This window comes from Bactrocera latifrons, unplaced genomic scaffold (assembly GCF_001853355.1).
Source record: "Bactrocera latifrons isolate USDA-ARS-PBARC rearing strain unplaced genomic scaffold, ASM185335v1 scaffold_7, whole genome shotgun sequence".
Taxonomy (NCBI): Eukaryota; Metazoa; Arthropoda; class Insecta; order Diptera; family Tephritidae; genus Bactrocera; species Bactrocera latifrons.
Window position 1 is genome coordinate 2,190,352 of NW_017537378.1, and position 23,471 is coordinate 2,213,822.

General features: G+C 33.7%; 1 protein-coding gene across 5 annotated transcripts in view; it reads right to left on the reverse strand.

Moving 5' to 3' along the window:
• Nucleotides 1-4,082: 4,082 nt before the first annotated feature.
• Nucleotides 4,083-23,471, reverse strand: part of LOC108975907 (kinesin-associated protein 3) — a 41,168-nt gene continuing 21,779 nt past the window's right edge. For 2 of the 5 annotated variants that reach the window (XM_018944720.1, XM_018944723.1), the window contains 8 exons: nucleotides 11,360-11,525; nucleotides 11,055-11,306; nucleotides 10,853-10,989; nucleotides 10,596-10,781; nucleotides 9,816-10,523; nucleotides 8,990-9,757; nucleotides 8,552-8,808; nucleotides 4,083-5,131 (listed from right to left, as the gene is read on the reverse strand). In XM_018944720.1, coding sequence (XP_018800265.1) covers nucleotides 4,981-5,131; nucleotides 8,552-8,808; nucleotides 8,990-9,757; nucleotides 9,816-10,523; nucleotides 10,596-10,781; nucleotides 10,853-10,989; nucleotides 11,055-11,306; nucleotides 11,360-11,525 — 2,625 coding nt within the window. In that variant the 3' untranslated portion in view covers nucleotides 4,083-4,980. Of the gene's footprint in view, nucleotides 5,132-7,413; nucleotides 7,528-8,031; nucleotides 8,222-8,551; nucleotides 8,809-8,989; nucleotides 9,758-9,815; nucleotides 10,524-10,595; nucleotides 10,782-10,852; nucleotides 10,990-11,054; nucleotides 11,307-11,359; nucleotides 11,526-23,471 lie in introns of all 5 variants that reach the window. The other 3 variants (XM_018944721.1, XM_018944722.1, XR_001993905.1) reach the window with 3 other exon arrangements.

Genomic DNA, 23,471 nt, shown 5'->3' on the forward strand with positions numbered 1-23,471 from the left:
TACAAACATAAGTAATTAATATTGTATTTAATTGTTATTAACTCTTTGTCATTTTTATACTTTTATAATCCTGGCAGGGCCAATATGAAATAATTTCATTTCAAATACGCAAACTAATCACATGCCCTTTGAAAATATGTGTATGTAGGTATATCTATACACGCACTTATTGAATATGTAATATAATTGAATTGAGCAGAAAGCGAATTATACGAAATATTGAAAGGCTTTTAAATTGTATTGCTTTTTATTGCATGTAGTACTATTTATTAATTTTGTAAAAAATTAACTATGTATTTGAAATAAATAATTGCGTTAACATATATTTGTAAAAACAATAAAAAAAAATATTTCAAAATAAATAGTTATTAAAATCTAACGGTAAGTATGATAAGTAAAATTCAGAAAAGGTGCATAAATTTTTACATTTTAAATTTAATTTAGATGGCTTCGAAGTTGGCACTACGCCATTGATCGGATAAAATCCGGGTATTTTCTGTAACCTAGAACCGGCTGTTGTGAGAATTGTTACCATTGCTAGTGGTGGTTTGATAAATAGCATAACCTAGTTGCCTATCGCATCAGACTATCTATCCATAATTGTCTCGGATACTTTATTTCTGTGAACAACCGCACTTTAGTTAACTTTAATAAAGCTAACTTCGCAACAAAATCCTCAATTCGCTAATTGCCAGCATGTGTGGAAAAGACAAGGAAACGTTTCTGTCAACATACAGTCCTTAACTACGCCGCGAGGAAGCTAAAGAAGTCAGAATACTGCACTCCGGACTACAACGGGATGCCTCTAGATGTCTTCCATCGAACACCTGCACCTGCTTGCACAGAAATCATCCCGGCAGTCACGTGCTTGTAACGGAACCGCTTCCTACGAGCATCGAAAGGTCTTTTCTCAACTACGTCAACAACATAAAACAATATGTTGACCAGACTTCGTACGCAACAACTTCCAGACATGCACTGACCGCCATTCACAGTAGAGTCATTAACACCTGCACCGCCTCCCTCTCAGTAAAAGGCGTACTTAAAGTCGAACCACCACCCTTTGTAGTCGAAGAGCTCGAGTTACCGCAGGAATCGAGAGTGTCCCTTGCGCGGCTTCGTTCTTGATATATTTGATATGTCTAATATGTATGTATGTCTAGCGTGCAACGAGTCTCCGAATGACACTAACCACCTCTTTGCATGAACAGCTAAATCTACACATCTGGCACTCCTTTCCCTATGGTCGGAACTCGTTGAAGCAGCACGTTTCCTGGGCTTACCGTTGGATGACCTCGATGTCATCTTTTTTTCAAATTTCAAATACTTTTGAATTAATTATTTTGAAACATATTTAAAAAAGAATACATTTTTAATCCAAAACTTACCATTAATTTCCCCCAAAGAAAATCTTCTGTCAACTGATCTCTTCGAGGTCAATGTCAACCCTCCCAAAAATATTAAAAACTCTTATTTCAATATATTTTAAATATACAGATGCAGTAATTATTTATTTTGTTGAATGTATGGCTTCTTACAGTACCCGATTACAATTTTGTTTTAGTTATAATTTCAATTTCAGCTTTAAATACAATAAATGGGCTTCGTCTGTTTGCATTTACTTTTCACATTTTCTTTTAAATTTCAATTTTCTAGCGAATACTTTCGAGGCAACACTCTAGAGCCAACCAATTCCCTATTATCTATAAGCAGGGCCGGCGCTTTAGTATCTTGTAGTGGTCACAATGTTTTATAACATTTTATAATTTATTTGTATTATTATTTTTTGTAATTTATTTCGTTTTTATAATTTATATATATTTCAATACAGATTTATTTGAATAAACTCTCATTGTTTTTAGAAGCTACTGCAGCTACACATGAAAAAGCTTTGTTTTTATTGTTTGTATTTTCTTTTCTTTGATTTTGTACGCTGTTAATTTGCTTAAAATATTTTACAGATTTGTGTATGTGTGAGCCGAAAGCGTAAAATTCATAAAGAATGTAAAATTCATAAAAAATCAAAAATTCATAAAGAAATAATATCGTCGGTACATATTTGGTTGTATTAAATATGCTCGCTTATTGCTTCAATAGCAGTAGATTACTTAAAAAATATGGCATTTTTCAGCATAAAGGCTTTTAACATAACAAAAAATATTAATTTTCAAACAAAACATAAATTTCAAACAATAATATTATAATTATTATAATATACAAATTATAACCAAAATTATGTTGTAAATAAAATTAACTGCTAATAAATATGTATTTTTCATGCAGCGTATAAAAATATGGAAATATTTAAAATATGAACACTTTCAAGAGAGCTTGACTGAGGAAAACGTTCACTTCGTACAAAATCGCGTTATCGTTTCTTAGAGTAGCGCTGCACTGTCGCAAATACATATGTAAGTGTGTGACTTTTTATCGCTTCTTAATTACTGCGTTTTTTATTGTAGAAATTAGCGGTATTCGAAGTTATTGTTCATTTTTGAAGTACAATTTTGAAGAATTTTTTTTCAGTTTTAGTATAACTTTATTTTTAATACCGGTATCTTCATTTCGAAATCAATTAAAGCTTTCTATAACAAAATCGAAGCTATAAATTAATTTTGCTTCAGAGAAATTTAATCGTACCGAAATTCAGTGGAGCACTTCAATTATTTTCAACAATTTTGTATATCTATATCGTCACCTAAAATGCAAAATAAGGTAACATTACTTTTCATAAGTCTTCAAGTGGAGGAAAAACGATATAATTGAACTACTAATATCGAAATTTGAGTTTTGGTTATAAAGTGGTTATATATTGGTTAATATGCACTCATATTGAAACAAATTTTCAGTTTTTGATATATAGTCGTTATATATTGGTTATTATATCTGACAGCGATTTTCGATTTTTTTATGATGAATTGTTTTTCATTTCAGGTGACTATATAGAAGTTTTTTTGAACGAAACAGAGAACAATATGGCTTAAAAATAAAAAATACTCCAAATTTTAATTTTTTTTATAAATTTAAACTTTTGACACGAGTTCAATTTCGTTTTAAGAAATAATAATTCTTTCACTGAAAAAAAAAATGGGTTTTATAGATTTGTGTTTGAAAAATACCGTTACTAGAAGCTCGAAGTCTCATTTTGTTTTATAAATTTAACTTTTAATACGATTTCATCTTCGCTTCAGGAAACTTCAATGGATTTGAAAAAAAATACTGTTGCTGAATATTTATTTTTTATAAATTTAAAATTTTGAAATCGTTAATCTTCGCTTTAGGAAATAAAAATTGTTTTAAAGAAAAAAATATTGTTTAAATTAATTTTTTTTTTTTTTTGAAAATACCGGTACTAGAAACTCGATTCTTTATTTTTGTTTTATAAACTTAAACTTTTCTTACGAGTTCATCTTCGTTTTAGGAAATAATAATTCTTTAAATTTTTATTTTTAATGTTTTTTTTTAATATCGCTATAGAACCTCAATTTCGATTTTTTTTTAAGTTTCTTTTTAGAAAGATACCGCGGCTAGAAACTGAAGCATTCGCTTTAGATCATTTATTGAACATTAGCCACAATTAACAGTTATAAAAGATGGGCACATACTAACGCCACAACTAAACTCATAAAAAAATATAATAATAAATTGAACAATTAATTTAGCAATAAATTAGCCTTAATAACATCTTGTGTATTTTAAACATAGTCAGCATACACATACATGTATATTATATACTTAAACACATATCACATTCAGAAACTTTTCAAAACACACTGTTGAAAGTGCTGAAATTGCCTTTTGGTCTATAATTCGACTAAAATGCATTAACATGTCATGCACATACACGTACAAATATAAAATACATAAATATAAACATATACATATGTAAGTATGTAAAGCTAAACAAGTAACTTAAACGTTTAAGAGGACTAGCGTCGATGAATTGCAATGAAATTTTGTCTTATATGCTTTCATTAACCGTTATACAAGGTTGCCTTTTGAGCGGTTTTTGGGATTTGAATTCTTTGTTTGTTTGGCTGTTGGCTGTTTTCTAGTTTTTTTGTTCTTTCATTTCGCTACATAAATATAATATATATGCAACATTTTCAATATCCATACATACATATATCTTTTGTTTATAAAATAAATTAAACTACATAAAATAACTAATGTGCGTGCGGAATATAGTTTACTTAAGACTTTTTTCTATCGTCGCATATATTTTATGCGCGCATTTCCAAATGCAAGCTACATATCTACATTTAAGCATGTCTGAAATAAGCAAAGCATTTGCAAGCCAATCGTTCTTTACAGTTATGTATGTAAGTTAAAGCAAGCGTGTCTGTATGAAATTTCAATAAAATACAATTTCACTTAAATATTTTTGCACTAATTAAAATTGCGGTTTCACACCACTTTCTTGTTTTCTTTTATTTTCTTTTTGGTTTTCCATTATTACTTATAAACATTTCTGCTTTGCATATAGTCGAAAGTCGAGTTTGTTCTTCAAGGGTTAAACATATCGTCTGTATGTAAATGCATCTTATATATATAAATGAACACATACATATACATTTGCTTGTATGTGATTATTTCGACTCGTTTTAAGTTGGTTGGTAGGTTGTGACACGAGCGCTGCTACGATTTGGACAGTCACAAACAACAACAATTACACGTAGTAATATGTGGCAACTACATATTAGCCAAAATATAACTTACTGTTAAGAAAAAGAAAAACTTCCTTTACATTTGTTGTTGTAGTGCAAAACCTTATTTTCCAAACAATTGAGGGGGAGTTGAGGAGCGCCTTAATGCAACATTTTCCTTAATTCTTCATACAATACATAACTACATACATATGTATGTATGTATGTACAAATGTACTTTATAACGACGCACCTGCTTATAAGTGGATATATATATCATTATATACATACATACATATACATGTATTACATATTTCATATACAAATGTGCATTTTAGGCCATCAACAATTCCTCGTGCAGTCCCTCAACATCCAGCGATTTGTTCGACTTGAACATGTAGTTGCTATCGCCTTGGCTGGATCCTTGCGATTTCGAACTCGAAGTCATGTTGAAGAGATCGTCGAGGTCCTCGCTGCGCCGGTAGCTATTGGTAGACAAATATAAAAGTACAGTTAGCTATAAACTGGCAAATAAAAATGAAATGATTTCTTGCGATTTAGCCAATTTTATTTTATAAGTACAAAAACATGTAGGTAGTGATTAGCGTACTTTCGGATTTGCTACACTTCTTTAGAAATATGTACGAGTATGCATACATTTATGTGTGAGTGTAGCTTCAAGCAAAACAAAATGTTCAATTCGCTCAAACGTTGGAGTTTTTTATACTCAATGCATTCTTTTAAGGACTTTAAAAACAACTAGTTTTAACGGTAATTTATAGTTTTCGAATTTTTAGCATTTCGAGCATTTAGTTCAATAAAGTTCGTATTTAAATTAAAAACTATTTCAAAGTCCTACTTAAGCGAGAAATAACAAGGCCTTCCTTTAATTCTTTAAAACTTGCAGGCGAAGAGTTCGAACAGCAGATGGACCTATATCCTCTGGTTTATTGACTCGTGTTGACATGTGACATGGTGCAACCCACTTAATCTTATTTTATTTTTACTCATACAGACTTGACATCGAGATACCACACCTATGCTGCTCCTAACTTCTGGATTACCTGTATATCAAAAGAAGAAGAGCTTGAGAAGCTGGCCGATACGGGTAATTCTCGAAAAGGTTCGTCGAATAACGGAAGGTTTCCAGACCGTAGTATACTCTTGTGGGACCCAAAGGGATAATCCCTAGTGGCTGATTTTCAGAGCCTACTGAAGTAATGTAGGAAACACTTTTCCAGCCTGCTGAACAGCATTGAAAGTGTAACATCTAGAAATGGCGTACCCCATTCCCCAATCGATGATAATGGAATAGACGTTCCTTGCCAGAATATGTATAAGTTCCAATAGCAATCTGTAGAGACGTAAAGCGGCGGGAGCCGATGGGTAATGCGGCAATTACCATTGGATAAGCCTTCTTGATATTGCATATAAGGTCTTATCGAGCATAGTGTGTGGAAAACTGAAGCCCACCCTTAACAAACTGTTTGAACCTTATCGGTGTGGCTTTGGACCAGATTTTCACCATGCGCCATGACTTGGAAAGAACCCGTGAAAGACAGATCGAGCACACCATCTCTTCGTCAATTTTAAAGCCGACAGCCTTCGACAGCATGAAAAAGAATTGCTTCTATGGCGCTATATCTGAGCGTGGTATCCTCGCAAAGCTAATACGGCGGCATAAACTGAGATTGAGCAATACCAAAAGCTTCGTCAGGATTGATACTAAGCGAGGCCGTCCAATACCAAGTGCTACTTTGTGTTGAGTACGCGTTGGAAAGTAATTCCTCTCTCGCCGAACAAAGAACAAACTCTACAAGTCCCTGATCATTCCCGTCCTGTTATCAACTGCCCCTTAGCCCATGGAACTTTGAACTGTACGAGATATACGGCGACATTGACATAGTTCAGCGAAACAAGAAACAGTGGTTGCGCTGACTAGGTTATGTTGTCCGAATGGAAGAAAACAATCCAGCTTTGAAGGTTTTTAAAAGGTGAAGTTTACACATTTTTTAGAACTATTATTGACAGATTAATTAAATGATTAGATCGGCCTTAGAAAAAGATAAGAATAAATCACGACTGCTACTAAAAAAATTGAAAGAGATTATTGCTTAATTGAGAAAGAAACCACTACATACATTTTTCATCCTAACTTTTTTGAAATAAAATATTAAAGGGCAATATCAACAAAATCTCTTTACTATTATTATATATTACTCTGAAAAGTGCCACCCGAAAATACTTTGATTTATGAACCGTATACCTATCATTAGTTTGAAATGAACTGCAAGAAATAGTGTATTAAGAAAGTGCTTATGAGTGGTGAAATGTGAACTCACAGCTGTGGTGACCTTGGAAAAAGAGGTGTGCAAGTTGAACAAAAGGGGGACACTGACAGTTTGGGGATTGAAGAATTGTGAATAATTGTCGGGACAAAAGACAAGAATGTTATGGACTAGTGCTACATACATACATATATTGAGAACATGTATATTAATATACAGACTATACGTAAATAGAACAGACAACTTTGGAAGACGTAAATTTGGATGATTTCGAAACATGAATAAGGCGTATCACATCCTTTATGGCCAATATATGGTATGGAGTTACGATATGTATGTATGTATGTATTTTGGACGTCACTTCCATAACATTTATTTTAATGCATAACAAATTTGTGTTATCGAAATATGAATTACACTGGACAGTAAAGTTTGAGCAGGCGGATTTAAAGGTAGTTAATATTAAAATCGATAAAAACCTTTTTCAGTGAGTAATTTTCTCAAGTTTGTGTTTTAAAAACTTTTTGTTTAAACGAAAATACATTGACGGCCATTGCTTATGTCGCGCAGTGTGTGATTTGGTATGTGTCCATCTGAAAAGCCAGAACCAGTAATATTTACAACTCCGTTTTAATAGTAAATGCCAAAGTATTTGCAAAATGGAAGCAGCTATTTGTATACCCAATACATAAATGCAAAGAGGTATTACAAAAATTTTCAATTGATGATTAAATAAATACCGCGAAAGATAAGGATTCACAACAAACCCAAAATAGAAGCTCCGTGCCTAACTTATTTAACTACTTAATTCTATTTTTGAAAAGTTGGAGAGTAACGAATCGAACAAATAACTGATTTAAATCAATGAAACGATTAATGTTCAACCAATCCATTAAAATTTCGCACAAAGCATTCGGTAAATTGTCCTTTCTTTGCATTGGGTATATATGTACGGTTTCGACCGAACAGAGAATTATGTCCCCATCATTTATTAGTAAATTATTGAACAAACAGCTCAGATTTAGGTGATTTTGGGCATTCAGATGCATTAAATTTCTAGCATAGGCTATTTAAAATTTATTATAGATAATACTCACTCTATTTTCAAACCAGCCGAAACAAAAATCTTTGCCCCAAAATAATAAGGTTAAGTATTTTAATATAAAGAGTACACTACACGTCGAACGTTATACACAATTCTAATTCCTTGCTAATTTTAAAAGGTTAAATATAAAACTCTTTTATTCGTATTTTTTTAGAGCTTTCGGACAACTTTTCAGCTTTCACCTAAAGGGCAAAAATTAAATTATATAAATATAATTTCCATTTGAATTACTTAAAGCTTATTCAATTAATAAATATTTTTAAATTTAGACTCATTAGGTCTATTAAAAATCAGTAATTAAAAACGATATTAAATTGATCTCAAGAGACTAAAACCTCCATAAATATGAAATTTTTCTGAAATAAATCTCTTTAAAATGTTACAGTAGCCAATTTCAATCACAAATGATTCTTTTTTTCTTTTATATCCGTAAGAATTTTTTGACCCCCGTTCCCACCCGGATTTTTTATCCGGTCAAGGACGGTCAACTAAAATGTCTGTTATTCTCTCACCTGCTCACTGGGCGACTATAGGTAGACAGTGCAGGACTGGCTGGATTGTTGCTATTGTTGCTTTCATTATCCTCACTCTCCTTATTTGTATTGCTGCTATTGTAGAGATCGCAGTTGTCCAAATAATCGTTGCGCAAATAGGTGTCGAGTTCGTTTTCGTTCTCATCATTGTCAGCATAGTCTTGTTCATTGTCTTGATCTTGCTGCGATTCAACCATACAAAGCCACTGTGAATTGTGATTGCGGAACTTTTCGAGCTATAAAATATATAGATGATTAATAAAAAAATTAGAATTAATAAAAATTATATAAATTTATATAATGAAAATAGAATTTGGCTTTAACATAAAAACGTTTATATGTATATAATTAAGATAAGGTTTTCCGTCTCTATTTAATTTAGCGCTTCAAAGTCATTTCATAGTGCAATCCACTCACCTTGATCCGTTTGGCCCACTCACTGTCACTGATAGCAATGATGTCGAGGCAATAATCGCAGACTTTACGTATCTCGGCATTCTTGTCATGCATCAAATCGATCAGATACGCCGGTGATTCAGTCTCTTTGATCATATATTCGCGTGTGCTTTCGTGTCGTAAAATCTGTTGGAATACGAAAATGATCTGTAAGACAATTTCGTCGTCCTCTTGTTTGGCCTTCAGCAGCTCGATCAACGAGAGCACAACCTTAGCGCGACAGAACAGCAACGCACAAAGTTCGTCATGTGCACAAGTACCCAAATAAACAATTGTATCGAGTACCATATCGTCCAATTTGGCACCGGGCACAAGCACATCCCTTATCCAGGGTATTAGTTGGAAGTTCTGCAATATTTGTGAGTAATCCAAATCGGCTAATGAGAGATTACCGAGTATACCAAGACATTCCACCACAAACGATTCATCTTCGCAAATTGTGAGAATGCGTGCCAGATCGCCGACATAGTCAATAAATTTTGGTTGTAACATTTCGTGTTGTGAAAGATTGCGCAGTAGTTTCATTAATAGTGAGTCCTGATATTTGAAAGCGCGATCCATTAGATCATGCAGCCGATTGCCTTCGACCATGATTTGTGCATTACGTTTGTTCAGCGATAGATTGATGCAGAGTGCGATGAGATCGAGATCAACCTTGCTATTCAGATTGAGTATTATGGCATCGGTGGCCATTTGAACACACTCAGTGTGTGTGAATAAGCCTTTAACCTGTAATGGTAATACGTTAATATAAATATAAATTTTGTATATGAACTCTGACACTCACCCAATCATCTAAGCTCATGTGATAGAGTATCTTCATTGCGATGCCGTGATGTTTCTCATCATTGATGAACATCACCAGCTTTGGCAGGTAACCAGCACCGACCATTTTTCGTCGCAACACACCATCAAATGATAAATTAAAGACCAGTTTCAGTGTCACTTGTGCCAAATCGGTGTGACCACTTTGGAATAGGCGTGGCAATTTGGCAATGACATTGAACTCGCCCATATCATCTTTATTGTCACGTACGATAGATAACTTTTTCAGAAATGTTGTCACCAACATTAAGAGATCGATATTTTGTCGATCCAATGTTTTGACGAGCATTTTCACGATGTGCTTGCGTCTCATCTTTTCCTCCAATTTAATATTCTCGGCCATATTAAGTAGCAGGTAGAAAGCAACACGTAATAGTTGCTCTTGTTTCTTAGCAAATACTTTTAACTGCTTATTTAGACGATCGATCTCTTCTTTCTTCACCTTCGGATCGTTGCGATCGAGCGCCTCATTGCTGGTCGCTTTCATGTCACCGTTCGATGAAATGCCCGAGTCAGGTGTGGCAGCACCGGTGGAAAGAGCCTCATGATAACTACTGTTGAGTATTTGACTTTTCATCATGGAGGAAGTCATTGAACCGTGGAAACTAGACCAATTTCCAGATTTGGGACGTTGTTTGAGTTCGGGTATGCGACGACGTGGTGGTTCCATCTGCGTGAAAAGTTACATGTTATTGGTGTGATTTTAGTTATATTTTTGAGTGGTACCGACGTTTCAACTTACTTCCTTTGGTTTTTCCTCATTCATTATATCGAGGAAATCATCAGTGCTGCGGTTCAGTTTCTCTTTGCTGGATTTAGCCGAAAGTGGTGCAGAGGTAACCGGATTCTTTCTCACGTCCAACTCATTCCGCATTGTTTCATAACGTCGCAGCTCATAGTCTATGACGTCCATGCAGAGGGAACCAATCTGGGATAAAAAATGATACCGATGGGAATAGAATATTTGTGTTTCATAGTTTTAAGGTTTTTTTTAATCACCTTATATTGCACAATAACGGGATGAAATTTCGTATAGGTCGAAAAACAGAAAAATATATATATTATATTTGTGGATAGATCTAAACTCTTGCGCCAATCCTCTCGTAATACGCGCGATAAAGCGCTCAGACAAGCCTCTAAAGTATCAGAAAAACAGTTCAATAATTTTTCTTAGTAAAATCTATGAACCTTATACACAAACCATTTTTCTCCAGCTCTTCCAAATTATCTGGGTTGCGTGCCACTTGCAGGATCATTGCTGAACCACGTATTCGTTCACTCAAGTCCTCGTACAACAACTCCACATATTCATCAATATTATTGATGGAGACATCTGCATTGCTAGCTGGTGTCTTAGCGGGTGACAGAACAGCTGAGGCTGGGTTCGCCTTGTTGGCCGGTGTACGCTTTCCCGATACAGCCGACCGATGGTGACTGTTATTGTCAGCGATGTCTAAAGGAACAATATTTTCACATGTATATATATGCACGTATTTATATACTCACCTGCACCAGTATTGTCCTTTCGATTCTTCAGATAGAATATTATCTGCTCCACATCCGCCAATTGGGATTTGTGTATGAGATCACATTTGTCCACGACTTCACGCGCCAATGCGGCTGGGTCTGTCTTCGCGTTCAACGAACGTAAGCGTATAATTTTCTGACAATTCTGTAAATATGGAAATTTTGGCATATTTCGTTCAATAATTCCAACACTAAGCAATTACTACATGAAAGTGTACTAAAATATTATTAATTTACGACTGAAGGGGCTAAAATAGTTTTGGTTCGTTGGCACCACAAAACCACCTCAAAGTGACCGTGGTCATTATGGTGAAGGTCAAGTTTATGTGTAATTAATGGAGCGAAAATATATCAATAATATACTATATGAATTTGCATATGTATCTGTGTATGTGCACATTATTGGTAGTAGCTTGCAATTTAATGGGCAATTAGGCTTAAGTATGTGTACTGGAACTAGTTTCCGTTTGACCCCAAAGAATGCATTCGTATTTTATATAATATATATAATATTGATTATTTCAGATTTTTTTTGGATTTGGAATTTCTGCAAATATTCGTTGCATCATTGAACACTATTAATGAAAACATCGACTTTAAAGATTGTTTCATTGCTCACCTAAATTTAAAATTGTTTTCATTCTATATGAAAACTGATGAAATCGGATATTAGTTTTAAAAGGTGAATAGTCAAAGTTATTTGTAATAGTTACTTCAGCTAATGGGTTTTCTACTGTACAACCACCTACAGTCTAAACTTATACGTAAAGTCACCCCTTCAAAGTTCTGTAGTTTATTGTAATGACATATGCCATGCCACGCACACATACCAATTATTCGATTTGGGGCAATCAATGGGTTAAAAGAAACCAGCTCAAGTACAAGAGAGAATTACATACGCCACCACATTTACTTTCTTCGCATTTTTGTTGTCCTCATTGTACTGGAATGTAGTTTTTGTTTTTTTTTTTCTAACAAGCTAAGCATGAACATAGTGCTGAAATTGTTAAATAAATTACCATAAAGGAATTTGTGTTATGAAATAAGAATCCTAACCTGATACGTAATAAATGGCATTGAAATATTTTAGGCTTTACTTCTTGCGAATAGTTATTCTATGATTGATTTTTGTATTTGCTACGTTAATGCGTTCACGCGGTGAGGTTAAAATTTTGTGAAAGTTGTCCTTCCTTATTTTTCATGAATGTATCTTCCTTGCGAGATCAAGGTCGAAACACCTTGGTTCGCAGAGATTTAGCCCTCCAGATACTGTTTATAAAGAAGTAAAACCTATAACTTTTGCAAGGATTCTAAAATTTTTAAGATACCTGCGAAATCACTTTTGATATTTATGGATAATAAATGATCTCCTTGCTAAACCACGCATATGCTTAGGTGTTGCATTAGAAAATTTTGCACTGTTGAAGTCGGGATTGCCTCAATTATCGATTTAATGTTTTGTTTTGTGCACCTGTTGCCTAACATAACCCTATAAAAAAAATCTGGTGCAGTGAGGTCGGAGACCTTGGAGGCCAGCGGAAAGTGAAGTTTCTTGATATTAATTTGTTTTCAAACTCTCGTTGGAGCCCCACAATAACCGGTCTGGTTATGTGCGCAGTTGCTCCATCTTGCTGAAACCAAACGATATTGAAAGGGATGTGTCCTCTAAAATAACAGTTCCTATTGACAGTTACTGTACCGCCTTAATGAAACTGTGCACCACACCGTGACTCGTTCTGCGTAAAGTTCCGTCTTTTGAACTCTTTCTGTATTTAATTCCTTCCTTATATGCCAATTTTGCTTCTTTACATTTCCGTTTAGATCAAAATAGGCCTGATCAGACATAAACCGGCAATCTATCATGTTATTGTCTTTTTCGGAGAGTTCAATAATTTTTTGGCAAAATTGCATTCGAATAGGCAAGTTTAGAGAGTTTAGCCGGCTTGTTATTTGAACTTTGAACAACAGCTTTAAGTGGCCACGAATTCTACGTTGTAATTACCGTCTACTAGCTCCAAGTTGCGAGTCGAAACTCTTGGATTTGCCTGAATTGAGAATGCAACAGCCATAATTTTTCTTGAACACCAATTTACGCATCTCGATGGAACGGTCTTATTACTTTCAACTTCGCAAAACATGTTTAACAACCTTATAAAGGTCCATCTACTCGGGGAAGTGCGATCAAAATCCCGTCACAATACCTTTCGGACGGAAATGACGGACTGCAAAGCATGATACCGCTGCACCATCAAAGACATCTTTTTGGTATACCAAGCATACACTTTCTTCCTTTTTATTGGCGTGGACTCTTACATGGTTTAGCTGCGTTAACAACAGCGCTCCACTCGTTCTTCTTTAAGTGTTTCCACGTCCTTCTCCACCTAGTCTTTCCAACGGAGTAAAGGTCTTTCTCTTCCTCTGCTTCCCCCGGCGGGTACTGCAGGATGGAACCGTGTGGGAGTGGTCAGAAACGATTTGTTTACATATGGCTCACCACTTCCGGTTTTCCTCGGAGTATCCTCTTGGTAGCCAAGAAACATGCGTTTGAAAGCGAGCTGAAGTGAGAAAGCGAATCAGCCCTCCCCAGGATGGTGCACTGGGCTTGGCACCCGCAAAAAAAAAACACCCCCAATGAAAAGATCAAAACAGCCTCGCATGAGGGCATTAATTCTTACAAAAAATTTATGATTTCATCATAGTTCTACATATAGAGCTAAATACTGTTTCATAACTTTAAAATAACTTGAACTTGATATATCAATTAAGTCAGCAAGTTTAAATGATCGTGAAATATTGATAAAGGGAAAAGGCACACTTAATATTCTCAAGAGTGGCCCGTGGAGTGCAACGAAGTAATCATTTTCAAAGCCTTTCATTGTCGGCAGTCTGCTTCCGAAATATTATGCTTGATAATCGGCATGACAATACTGCAGTTGAACTTAAAACTGCCATGCAAAGAAGTCAATGGCACCTAAATACCCGTCGCAACGACAAAAACTGTTTTTTGTAGCCACATTTGCATAATATGCAATCAAGTCACAGCAATAAACAAATACAGCAACTTGCATACATGCACATATACATAAATGCACTTAAGTTTAATTGAATAGGCAAGTGAATGGAAGTTCATACGCAGAGATAAAATGTGGTAATATTCTAGCACGGGCTTTTAGCTATTTTGTGGCATAACGACAGTCGCGTGCACTGACTCGGCGAACTTGTAATTACGTTGCCAGATGGATTAGTTGTGATTGTATATTTTATTTTTGTTGGTGAATTTTGTCATTTAAACTTTACTGCAATTCGCCATGGCAAAAAATGGGCGTTGAGAATATAAATAAATACGTTTCCATATTCACTGTTTGAAGTAGAACTTGAGCCATTAGCAAAGAAATTATGATTTCATATTGTTTTCACTAATTTATTTTATGTTGACAAGATAATATAGATAATAGGTAAGTAAGGGTAAAAGTTAGTTAATGCACAAATTAAGGACTCTTTGAAATTATATAAACTTTAGTGACAGATTAAGATCAAAATACATTATACGGAAAGTTGATAATTTTTTCCTTGATCTGCACAACTAACGCCTCCTGCTAGTCGTCCATTCCCCTCTGTTAATGGCGAAAGCATCGAAAAAGTGCTTGCAAATCATGGTGTTGTCATCAGAGAGGGAACATCTCAACATCTCTTAAAGTTCGATTAAAGACACACCTAAAATCTGAATCATTTGCAAAAGCGACGTCGAGTAGAGGTTGCAAAGATACGGTTTACACTGTAGCTGAGCTGAACCTTACGTTTATCAAATGCATCTTTACTGGTGACGAGATGTGGTTTTATAGTTTTATATATATAACGTTAAAACTGTTCATCTTTCTAGCGAATGGCGCTTCAAAAATCAGCAGAAACCGAAAAATTTCAAAATTCGTTGAAGCTACTGAAGGCCATCTCAGCCGAGGCTTGAAATAAGTATATGGAAAAGTGTATTAATCTTTGACCTGCTTCTATTGGCTCAGGTGTCTAGTTTGAAGATGGTGATAATGATGTGTATTAAAATTCTAGAAAATGAGCTTTTTGTTTTTTTTTTTGTCAATCCGGGTAATTCTTGATCAGATGTTATATAAACTGATTTTGTTCAAATAAGAATAAAACTAGCGTGTTTAGTGGAGATTCGAATGTTAATCATCACTGTTTGCTTGAAATTTGTCAGAAATAGAGCAAACAAAAAAAAAAAAAACAAACGCTAGGAAAATAAAAATCGACCCGATCGGGTGTTTATATGTCTTAATGTAACAGTTCAAAATCTTTTTTTAATGTCCAAGTATCCAATGTAAAGTAAAATCTGCAGATATTGTGGAAGGCACACATTAATGTTGTCCAATTTTACCATTTTAGGATAAAAGAGTGTTAAAGAATTTCATGTTAGGATAACGATATTAATGACAAATTCGACGCAAATTATATTTATATTGATTAGAATCTAATATATCCAATTCAACATCAATTTAAATTTATTTTTGCAATTTAAAATTTTGCTTACAATAAAATTTGTTTATTAATAAAAGTTGAAGAAAAATATTTATTTTTAAATAAATTTGTTTTTTTTTTTTTTTGTTCTTAGGACAACCCTCCAATTTACCATTTCTTCAGTGCACTTAACACATGACGTACCTCTGTACAAATAATGTTGCACACATAACCAAATAACCATATAAATGTTAATATTTAACATGAACTCTGTGTATGCGTAGTATCTATTTAACATACGTTTCTGGTTACATGAAAGCACTTATTTACTTACATATAAATAAATTCAATTTAATGCTTTTTTATGCGTCAATGAATCAACACAAATTAAGGGATAAGTACACAGATTTGTTGATGTGCTTGAATGTGTGTATGTACATATGCAAGCGCATTTGGCATAATGGTTGGACAATTGAAGTGCACTTTGCGCGCATTACCCGTAATTCCCGACAATGAAGAGCAGCGGCACCAGCAACTTTTGAAAATCAATGCGCAGACGCATAGGCCCGTTAAACAAGTATTTTCAATTTCATACGTACACACGTATGCACGTACAGAAGTGAATGTGCACGCATAAGTCAATTGTAATTTACAATTTCCGTCAAATGTTGGAGCCACCAAAAAGGGGTGCCCAACTGTCATTTCAATTTACATAAGCACCATAGCCGTTTGATGGGTCAACGCGTATAAGGTGAATATATACATACATACCTATACATTTGTACAAATTAGCGTCTGCCTACAAAATATGTTTATTTGCATAAGAAAGGTATGAACATAAATATAACCTGGCCGAGAACAGAAAAAGTGCTTAACTTTTGGTGTGTTGGATTGTCCCTTTACTTTTAAGTACTAATTTGCACATTCCCATACATACATATATTCACATTTATGTTTTTTTGAGTATATCCATAATACTAAGCCTGTTTTTTATGCACATTGATATTTATTTACAAAAATTCTTAATAAAATTTATATTTGATTTTCCAGCTTCCCTTTCAAGAAAAATAATAAGTTTATATTTTTTTATTAAATGAATATTAAATTCATATTTTTAAGTAGTTAAATTAACGAAAAGCTGAACCCTCATTCCTAACCTTAGTCGAGGTCGTTATTCTATGTGATTGCAATGACTCACGTACGAAGTTTAGATAAAGTCATTAGTAGAGATCGGCACATGCAAACATGAGTATTTTCTTAAAGCACAGCAAAATGAATAGTAAACACAAAAACTTGTATTTATACACAATTTAATATACATATTGATAATTATAGAGAATTTGGTTGCAACACTTTTTCATATGACGCCGAAATCGCTTTGGTTAGTTTAAATTTAAGTGATATGCAGTCATTATAAATTAGCTATTATTTGTTAAATGCTTTTTCAGTTTCTTTTATATATTTTGAAAAAAAATTATAATAATGCAAAATAAACTTGATTTTTTGAATTTTTTTACAAATACATTTTGCTATTTTAAGAGGCATAACTAGTGTGACAACCAAAAAAGGCGATTTTTCCGAATTAAAAAATATTCTATATAACTTTACTTAATATTTTAAATGCATGTTAACACATATTTTAATAGTAGGGAGTAAAATTTTTTGTGCAAAAAATTTGCGGTTTTTCGAGTTGCACTCAATCTCCGATAATTTGTTAGTAGTTGGATCATTTGGCTCCGAGTAATCATTTCAGCAAATTTGAAAAATACCGTATCGAGAAAAATTCGTTTAAAAAATAACTGATTGAGATCACTAAACTGAGCGATTACTATTTCAATGCTTTTGAGAAGTTACATGGATTTAAAGGTTTAAAAAAAATCGAATTTTTATTGTCTTATTAAGCTCTGCAACACCTCTACAATATTATTCTGAATTTTCGGAGATAAAGCTTTGATAAGTGTGCCGTCTTTAAACGTCTTTCTCTCGAAACTGTGTTTTTGAAGTCGGTTGGCAAGATTTCTCGAGAACTACTCAAGCGATCTTCATATAATTTTACACAGTTCTTTGGGATACAGTTCTGTAAGGCTTGGATGAAAATTTTTTTATTACAATTTTTTGAAAAAAAATGTCGCGAAATTTAATTTTTTTTGTTTTCACTTTTTTTCCTTCGTTCAAGTTCTATGTTAAGGTTTTAACTAAAACACGTATTTTTTCAATTTAGAGGATCCTGTAAGGAGCTATCCTGCCAAACCGGGCCCATCTGTTTTTCCGAGGGGTCACCGGAAATGGCGTTGCAATGGCCGAGTTTAAACTATTTTTTCCCAAAAATTTTAAAATTTCTTTGTTAATAGTGTATATGGTTTTTTCTCACCCAAGGAAACCTATGTAACGACTTATAGCAGGAACAGTAGAGAATGTGGAATCGTGGGTCGTGTCAGCTGATACGACCTATCTTATGGGCGCGCAATGTAAGTGCCCAATGAAAAACGCTACACCCTTCTCTCTTTGACGTCGGATGACGTGAGAATCTACAGCATTTTGGTTTTTGCCGTGGAAACGTGTCAGCTGATTGCTCTCTCACAACCCAGGGTTGCCAATATCTATATACTGTAGTAAATATCAACTTCAATCTGTTCAATATTTTTGAAATTTTCTTAAAATAACTCAAAATCGAGTCGAATGCTATTATTTATAAATATATAAACTATTTTTAGTAGTTTGTTTTCAGTTTTAATACTTTATATTATAAAAAATTGTAATTGAAAACATAGATGTGTACAAAACTATATATGCGTATTGAGCAATGGCAACATTGTGCAAATGAAAACAAACAAAGATGGCTGATTTCTGCGTTTTTGCCACRTTTTTCACTGGGCACACATTTTGMCRATGAGGAAGGAAAAGGGAGGAAGGCAGTAGCGTTTTTGACTGTTCCTGCTATTAACTCAAAAACTATTTGATTTTTGAAATTATGAGAAAATATTTTTAAATTGTAGCGTAACATATAACAGTTCAATCAGCTCAATCAATTAATAATTTTCATTGTAATATGTATATTTATGAATATTTATAATATTTCTTTCTTATATATGTATGTATTTATATCATAAATTATGTAAGTATGGCACAAATCATCAATAGCAGCATTCACATGGCAATTTAGCATCATCACCATGTCAAAAATCAAAATAAAATCTTTTTGGGCACATTTCCAACACAATCTATTTATTTCATACGTCAGAGAAAACTTGCTGCCTTATCCATGCCCACACACACACATTCCTTTGGCCTAGCATGCAGCTAAATATGTAAATATTTATTACCGCAATATGTTTCTTACGCATTTTCTATTAAATGAGAAAACTATGTTCGTGCAACGCACGCCGGGCCTTGAATAAGGTCAAGCTCAATCCTATGTTCGCTCATACTTTTGGCATTTTAGTGTTTTCACAGAAATCTATTACATAAATTACATTTGCTTTTGTAAAAGCGGAGGAAATCCCCTGTCATTTGAGCGCGCTTCCTTTGCGAGTCCACTCAATGGCAAACATGTGCAGAGGAAATTCCGCAGATGGGCAAAATGCCCCTTTTAGATGTGCTATGTGTATGTATGTGTGTAATTTTTGCTATAGCTCGAGTGCAACGGAAATTTGCCAAACGCATCGACATTGACCCACATTCGCTTTCATTGGCTCCAGCACATCTCATAACGGAGGCTGAGCTAAACTGCGCACAGGTAGCTATTTTAGGTATTTCAAAAAGGCGGTAGCGGTCAAGTGCTTTTTATGGGAATACATTTTTATTGCGGCTGTAAAAATAATTGTAAAAATGTGACAAAGCAATTCTTGTTTTCTTTAATAGAATAACTTAATATTTCTTCATTATTGTGAACTATAATGTTTGGTACTCACAATTAATTTCATGTGTTTAATTGTGGTACATATAGACACACACAAATATACATACACATATTTTTGGAACGTTTCCGAGTATTCGTCATACTTTATTTATGGCACCATAATAGATATTATGAAAACTGTGGGCACGAGCACTAATTGTTTGTCAGCACATACACACAAGCACAACCGATACTAATATAATTTTTGTAGCAAAATATATATACATATACAGGAGTATAAGAATGAATTCGGACATAAGCAGAAATGATCCATTCATCCAAAAATATGCAAAATTACGCAGGCACACAATGAAGATCTCATTACGTCGATGAATGTATGTATGTATGTATATCTATGAATGATTCAAAACTGGCAGGTCGCCACTGCATCGTTAGTTTAGTGCTACCTCAAGTTCATTAACTCAGACTAGTGAACTTGCTGCAGCATGGCACATGCCTACATACATTTATAATTTTTACATTTATTTGCATGTGTGCAATTCAAAGCTCTTTAGCTGTCTGTTTTTAGTCTCTCATTTGTATTTTCCTATTCACGCGCGTGTACAGTTGTTTAAGTGCGCTTTTCACTGTTTGGCTCAACGCCCACCTGCGCATTTTATGTGCTCGTCTAACATTACTCATACGCCCCGGCGTCTGTTTGGTTGGCAGCCGGTATTTAAAACGCGTGAGGAAGCATTCACGCATTTCATTTTGTGATGAGTTTGCTTAGATGTCGATTTCGCGCTAACACATAAATCATGCTATTTACTTTTCTTTACATACATATACACATATGTATATTTCTACATTGTTTTTTGCTTACGTATGTATTTTTTCATTATGGAAATGCGATGATAACATAATATCAAGGCTTCATGTGAACAATGACCTAAGTGAAGTTTATTGCATTGCGTAAGAGTAGAATATCATCCCAAGTCGGGCTTTTGAGCCAATTTGAGGTAGATAATTTTTTTTTTTATTTGTATAGTATATTATATAATAATAAGTCTTCTATTCCGTTTTGCCAGTCTACTAAATAACAAGTTTAATACAATAGAAAAAATAAATGGGATGATGAATATTTCTTAACGTAATTTTAATGAATAATAGCGTTAGATAAATGGTGTGGTCGAGCGCACCCCACCGAAACGATTAAATATGTTTCTCTACATTGATATAACCCTTTCTAAGTTCGTGTGAGGTTTGATTTTCAAATGTCAATTAGTTTGGATTTTGACATTGCAAAAAGCTTGTCTAACGATGGGAAAGAAATTAAAGACGACAACATCGAAAGAATTAAAAAAACGGTGCTGAAAATCGTAATACTTCTAATAGATTCATTCAACACATTTCGTTTAATGTTTTTGGTTTGAGGGGCATCAATGCAAAATTTGTACCAAAGGACCTACTATATCTTTCGCAAAACCAATGTCAAGTAGAGGCCGCAAAAGAGATATTGTTGATGACCCTACATTCATCAAACGCATAATTCCTGGTGACGAGACGAAGAGTTATGAAGTACAAAATTCTCTGAGGGCACTGAAGGCCATCCCAGCCCATGCTTATAACAAATATTAAGTGCATTGTAAATTGGATTAAGCGTTGCTATGCTTGTGTTAGCTCATGAACCCAAATTGAAGTCTGTATTAAAATACGTGAAAATTTAGTGATTTGTGCCAGCTCTGGGCATTTGGTACTTAGTATCTTGAGCTTATTTCCATCAGGCTTGAGCTTATTTACTCAGGCTAATGGTTAATAATAATAAATAATTTGTTAAAATATTGGAAATGAAAATTAATTTTTTAGAACTATATTTTGTTGACCGTATTAAAGTCTTATCCATATTGGCAACATGGCAACCTTAAATTACCATATTTTAATATTTAGGGGTCATATAAAGTTAGAGTTAAAAAAAAAAACGTTTTTTAGTAATAAAATTTTATTTCGCTTATTCCTTCGATTAATTACTTGATTTAACATTACTTTAATGAAATCTGCTTGATTTTTTTAATTTCAGAGGATCCAGTTCAGAGATATAATGGTCTCCGCAAAGCTTCCTTTTTGAGAGAAGCTCTCGGAGAAGAGCTGTAGTTCCTTTCCAAATAATTATTTTTACTAATTTTTAATAAATATTTTACTAGTTTTGGATCAATAAATTTAAAAGTTTTCTCAGAAAAAAAACACTTTTTTCGCCTTTCTAACTTTATATAAAGCCCCTTAAATAAGGTTAACACTCTGCCTCAAAAGTTCTTCTTCTTCTAAATTTCTTTTGTCATTTATTTGGTTAAGCAGTTTTTTAAACTAATTGGTGAACTTATGTTTTTTCATATTCGATGTATTTATACATACATATATATTTATACATCAAATTAAATTTTCTGGCGGGTGACAATCAATTCCAAATATATATAATTCTCAGGAACACTACCCTAGTTCCATAAAGTTGCATTTAAAATAACATAAAAAGTGGATTTTGAGATCAAAGAGCCAAAAGAAAGTATAAATACACATATTTTCATAAAAAAAAAAAAATAAAATATATGTAAAGCTACATTACATTTTTATTTCTGTATTTGTCTTTAAGCAAGCCATAGATTCATAAAAAAATGTATGAATCTCCACACAGTTACTCTTAACCTCATTTAGACGCTCATGAATATTAATTTGGCAATAAATTCGAATCCAATAAGTAAACGCCGCATCACGTCTACGGGCTGTAAACTTCCCACGATCGACAGGTGATGGATAGATGATATTATCATCGCAATTGGGTATTATTTATGTGTAAGTGCATACTTACATTCATACAGACATCCACATCATATATGTATGTGACACCAAATTGACCTCATAACAAACTTTTTTAAAATCTGCTCAGAAAAAAGCAGACATGATCCACATTAAATAATTAAAACAACCCACTTTGAAGCACCATAATCGTATACATACAAACATTTATAACTTTGTATTGGTGGGAATTGTAGCATTTTGTATCACATTCTTGCATTATTAATTGTAAATGAGGGACAAAATAAATTCTACGCATTTTGATCGATTTGAGCAGAAATGTTTTTTCGAGAGTACAAATCTGTGAGAACTGTTCCAAAACTAATCAATTCTAAACCAATTGGTATATAGTTGTGAAATGGTGAATAACCAACTAGTTCTAATCGAAATTCTGATCGCCTTTGCCGTATGCCTTGCCATTTGGCAAAGCTTATGGTTGCACACTCATTCGCAATATTTGCAATCGGTGAGCTATAATTTATTTATTTTGATATACAAAGATACGCTTTGCAGCTGACGTTTAAATGAGCTATAGGAAGAGGCTTGGCATGCGTGGAATTGTCGGTCGATGCATACATACATTGTTTTAATATCGTTAAGAATTTAATGCAAGTGCTTATGTGAGTGTGTGTATCTGTGTAAGCGCAAAATGCATTTATTTAGTTATTGTATTGTTCGCATTGACACAATTATTTGTGCAATTTTGCCATTTTCTGGTGCCATGAACCAAATAACTGTATTAAAGTAGAGCATGAAAATACTAGTGGGTGGTCTGTCTGCTAGGCCGATATTAACAGCACATATAATTTTCAACAACTTAATAATATTTCGTATGATTTTTGATATTTTACGATAGGCGATAATGCATATGTATATCGAGAAATTAGTATGGTAAGCGAGCTATATTCCAAACGAATTTGATCTGACAGGGGAATCAGA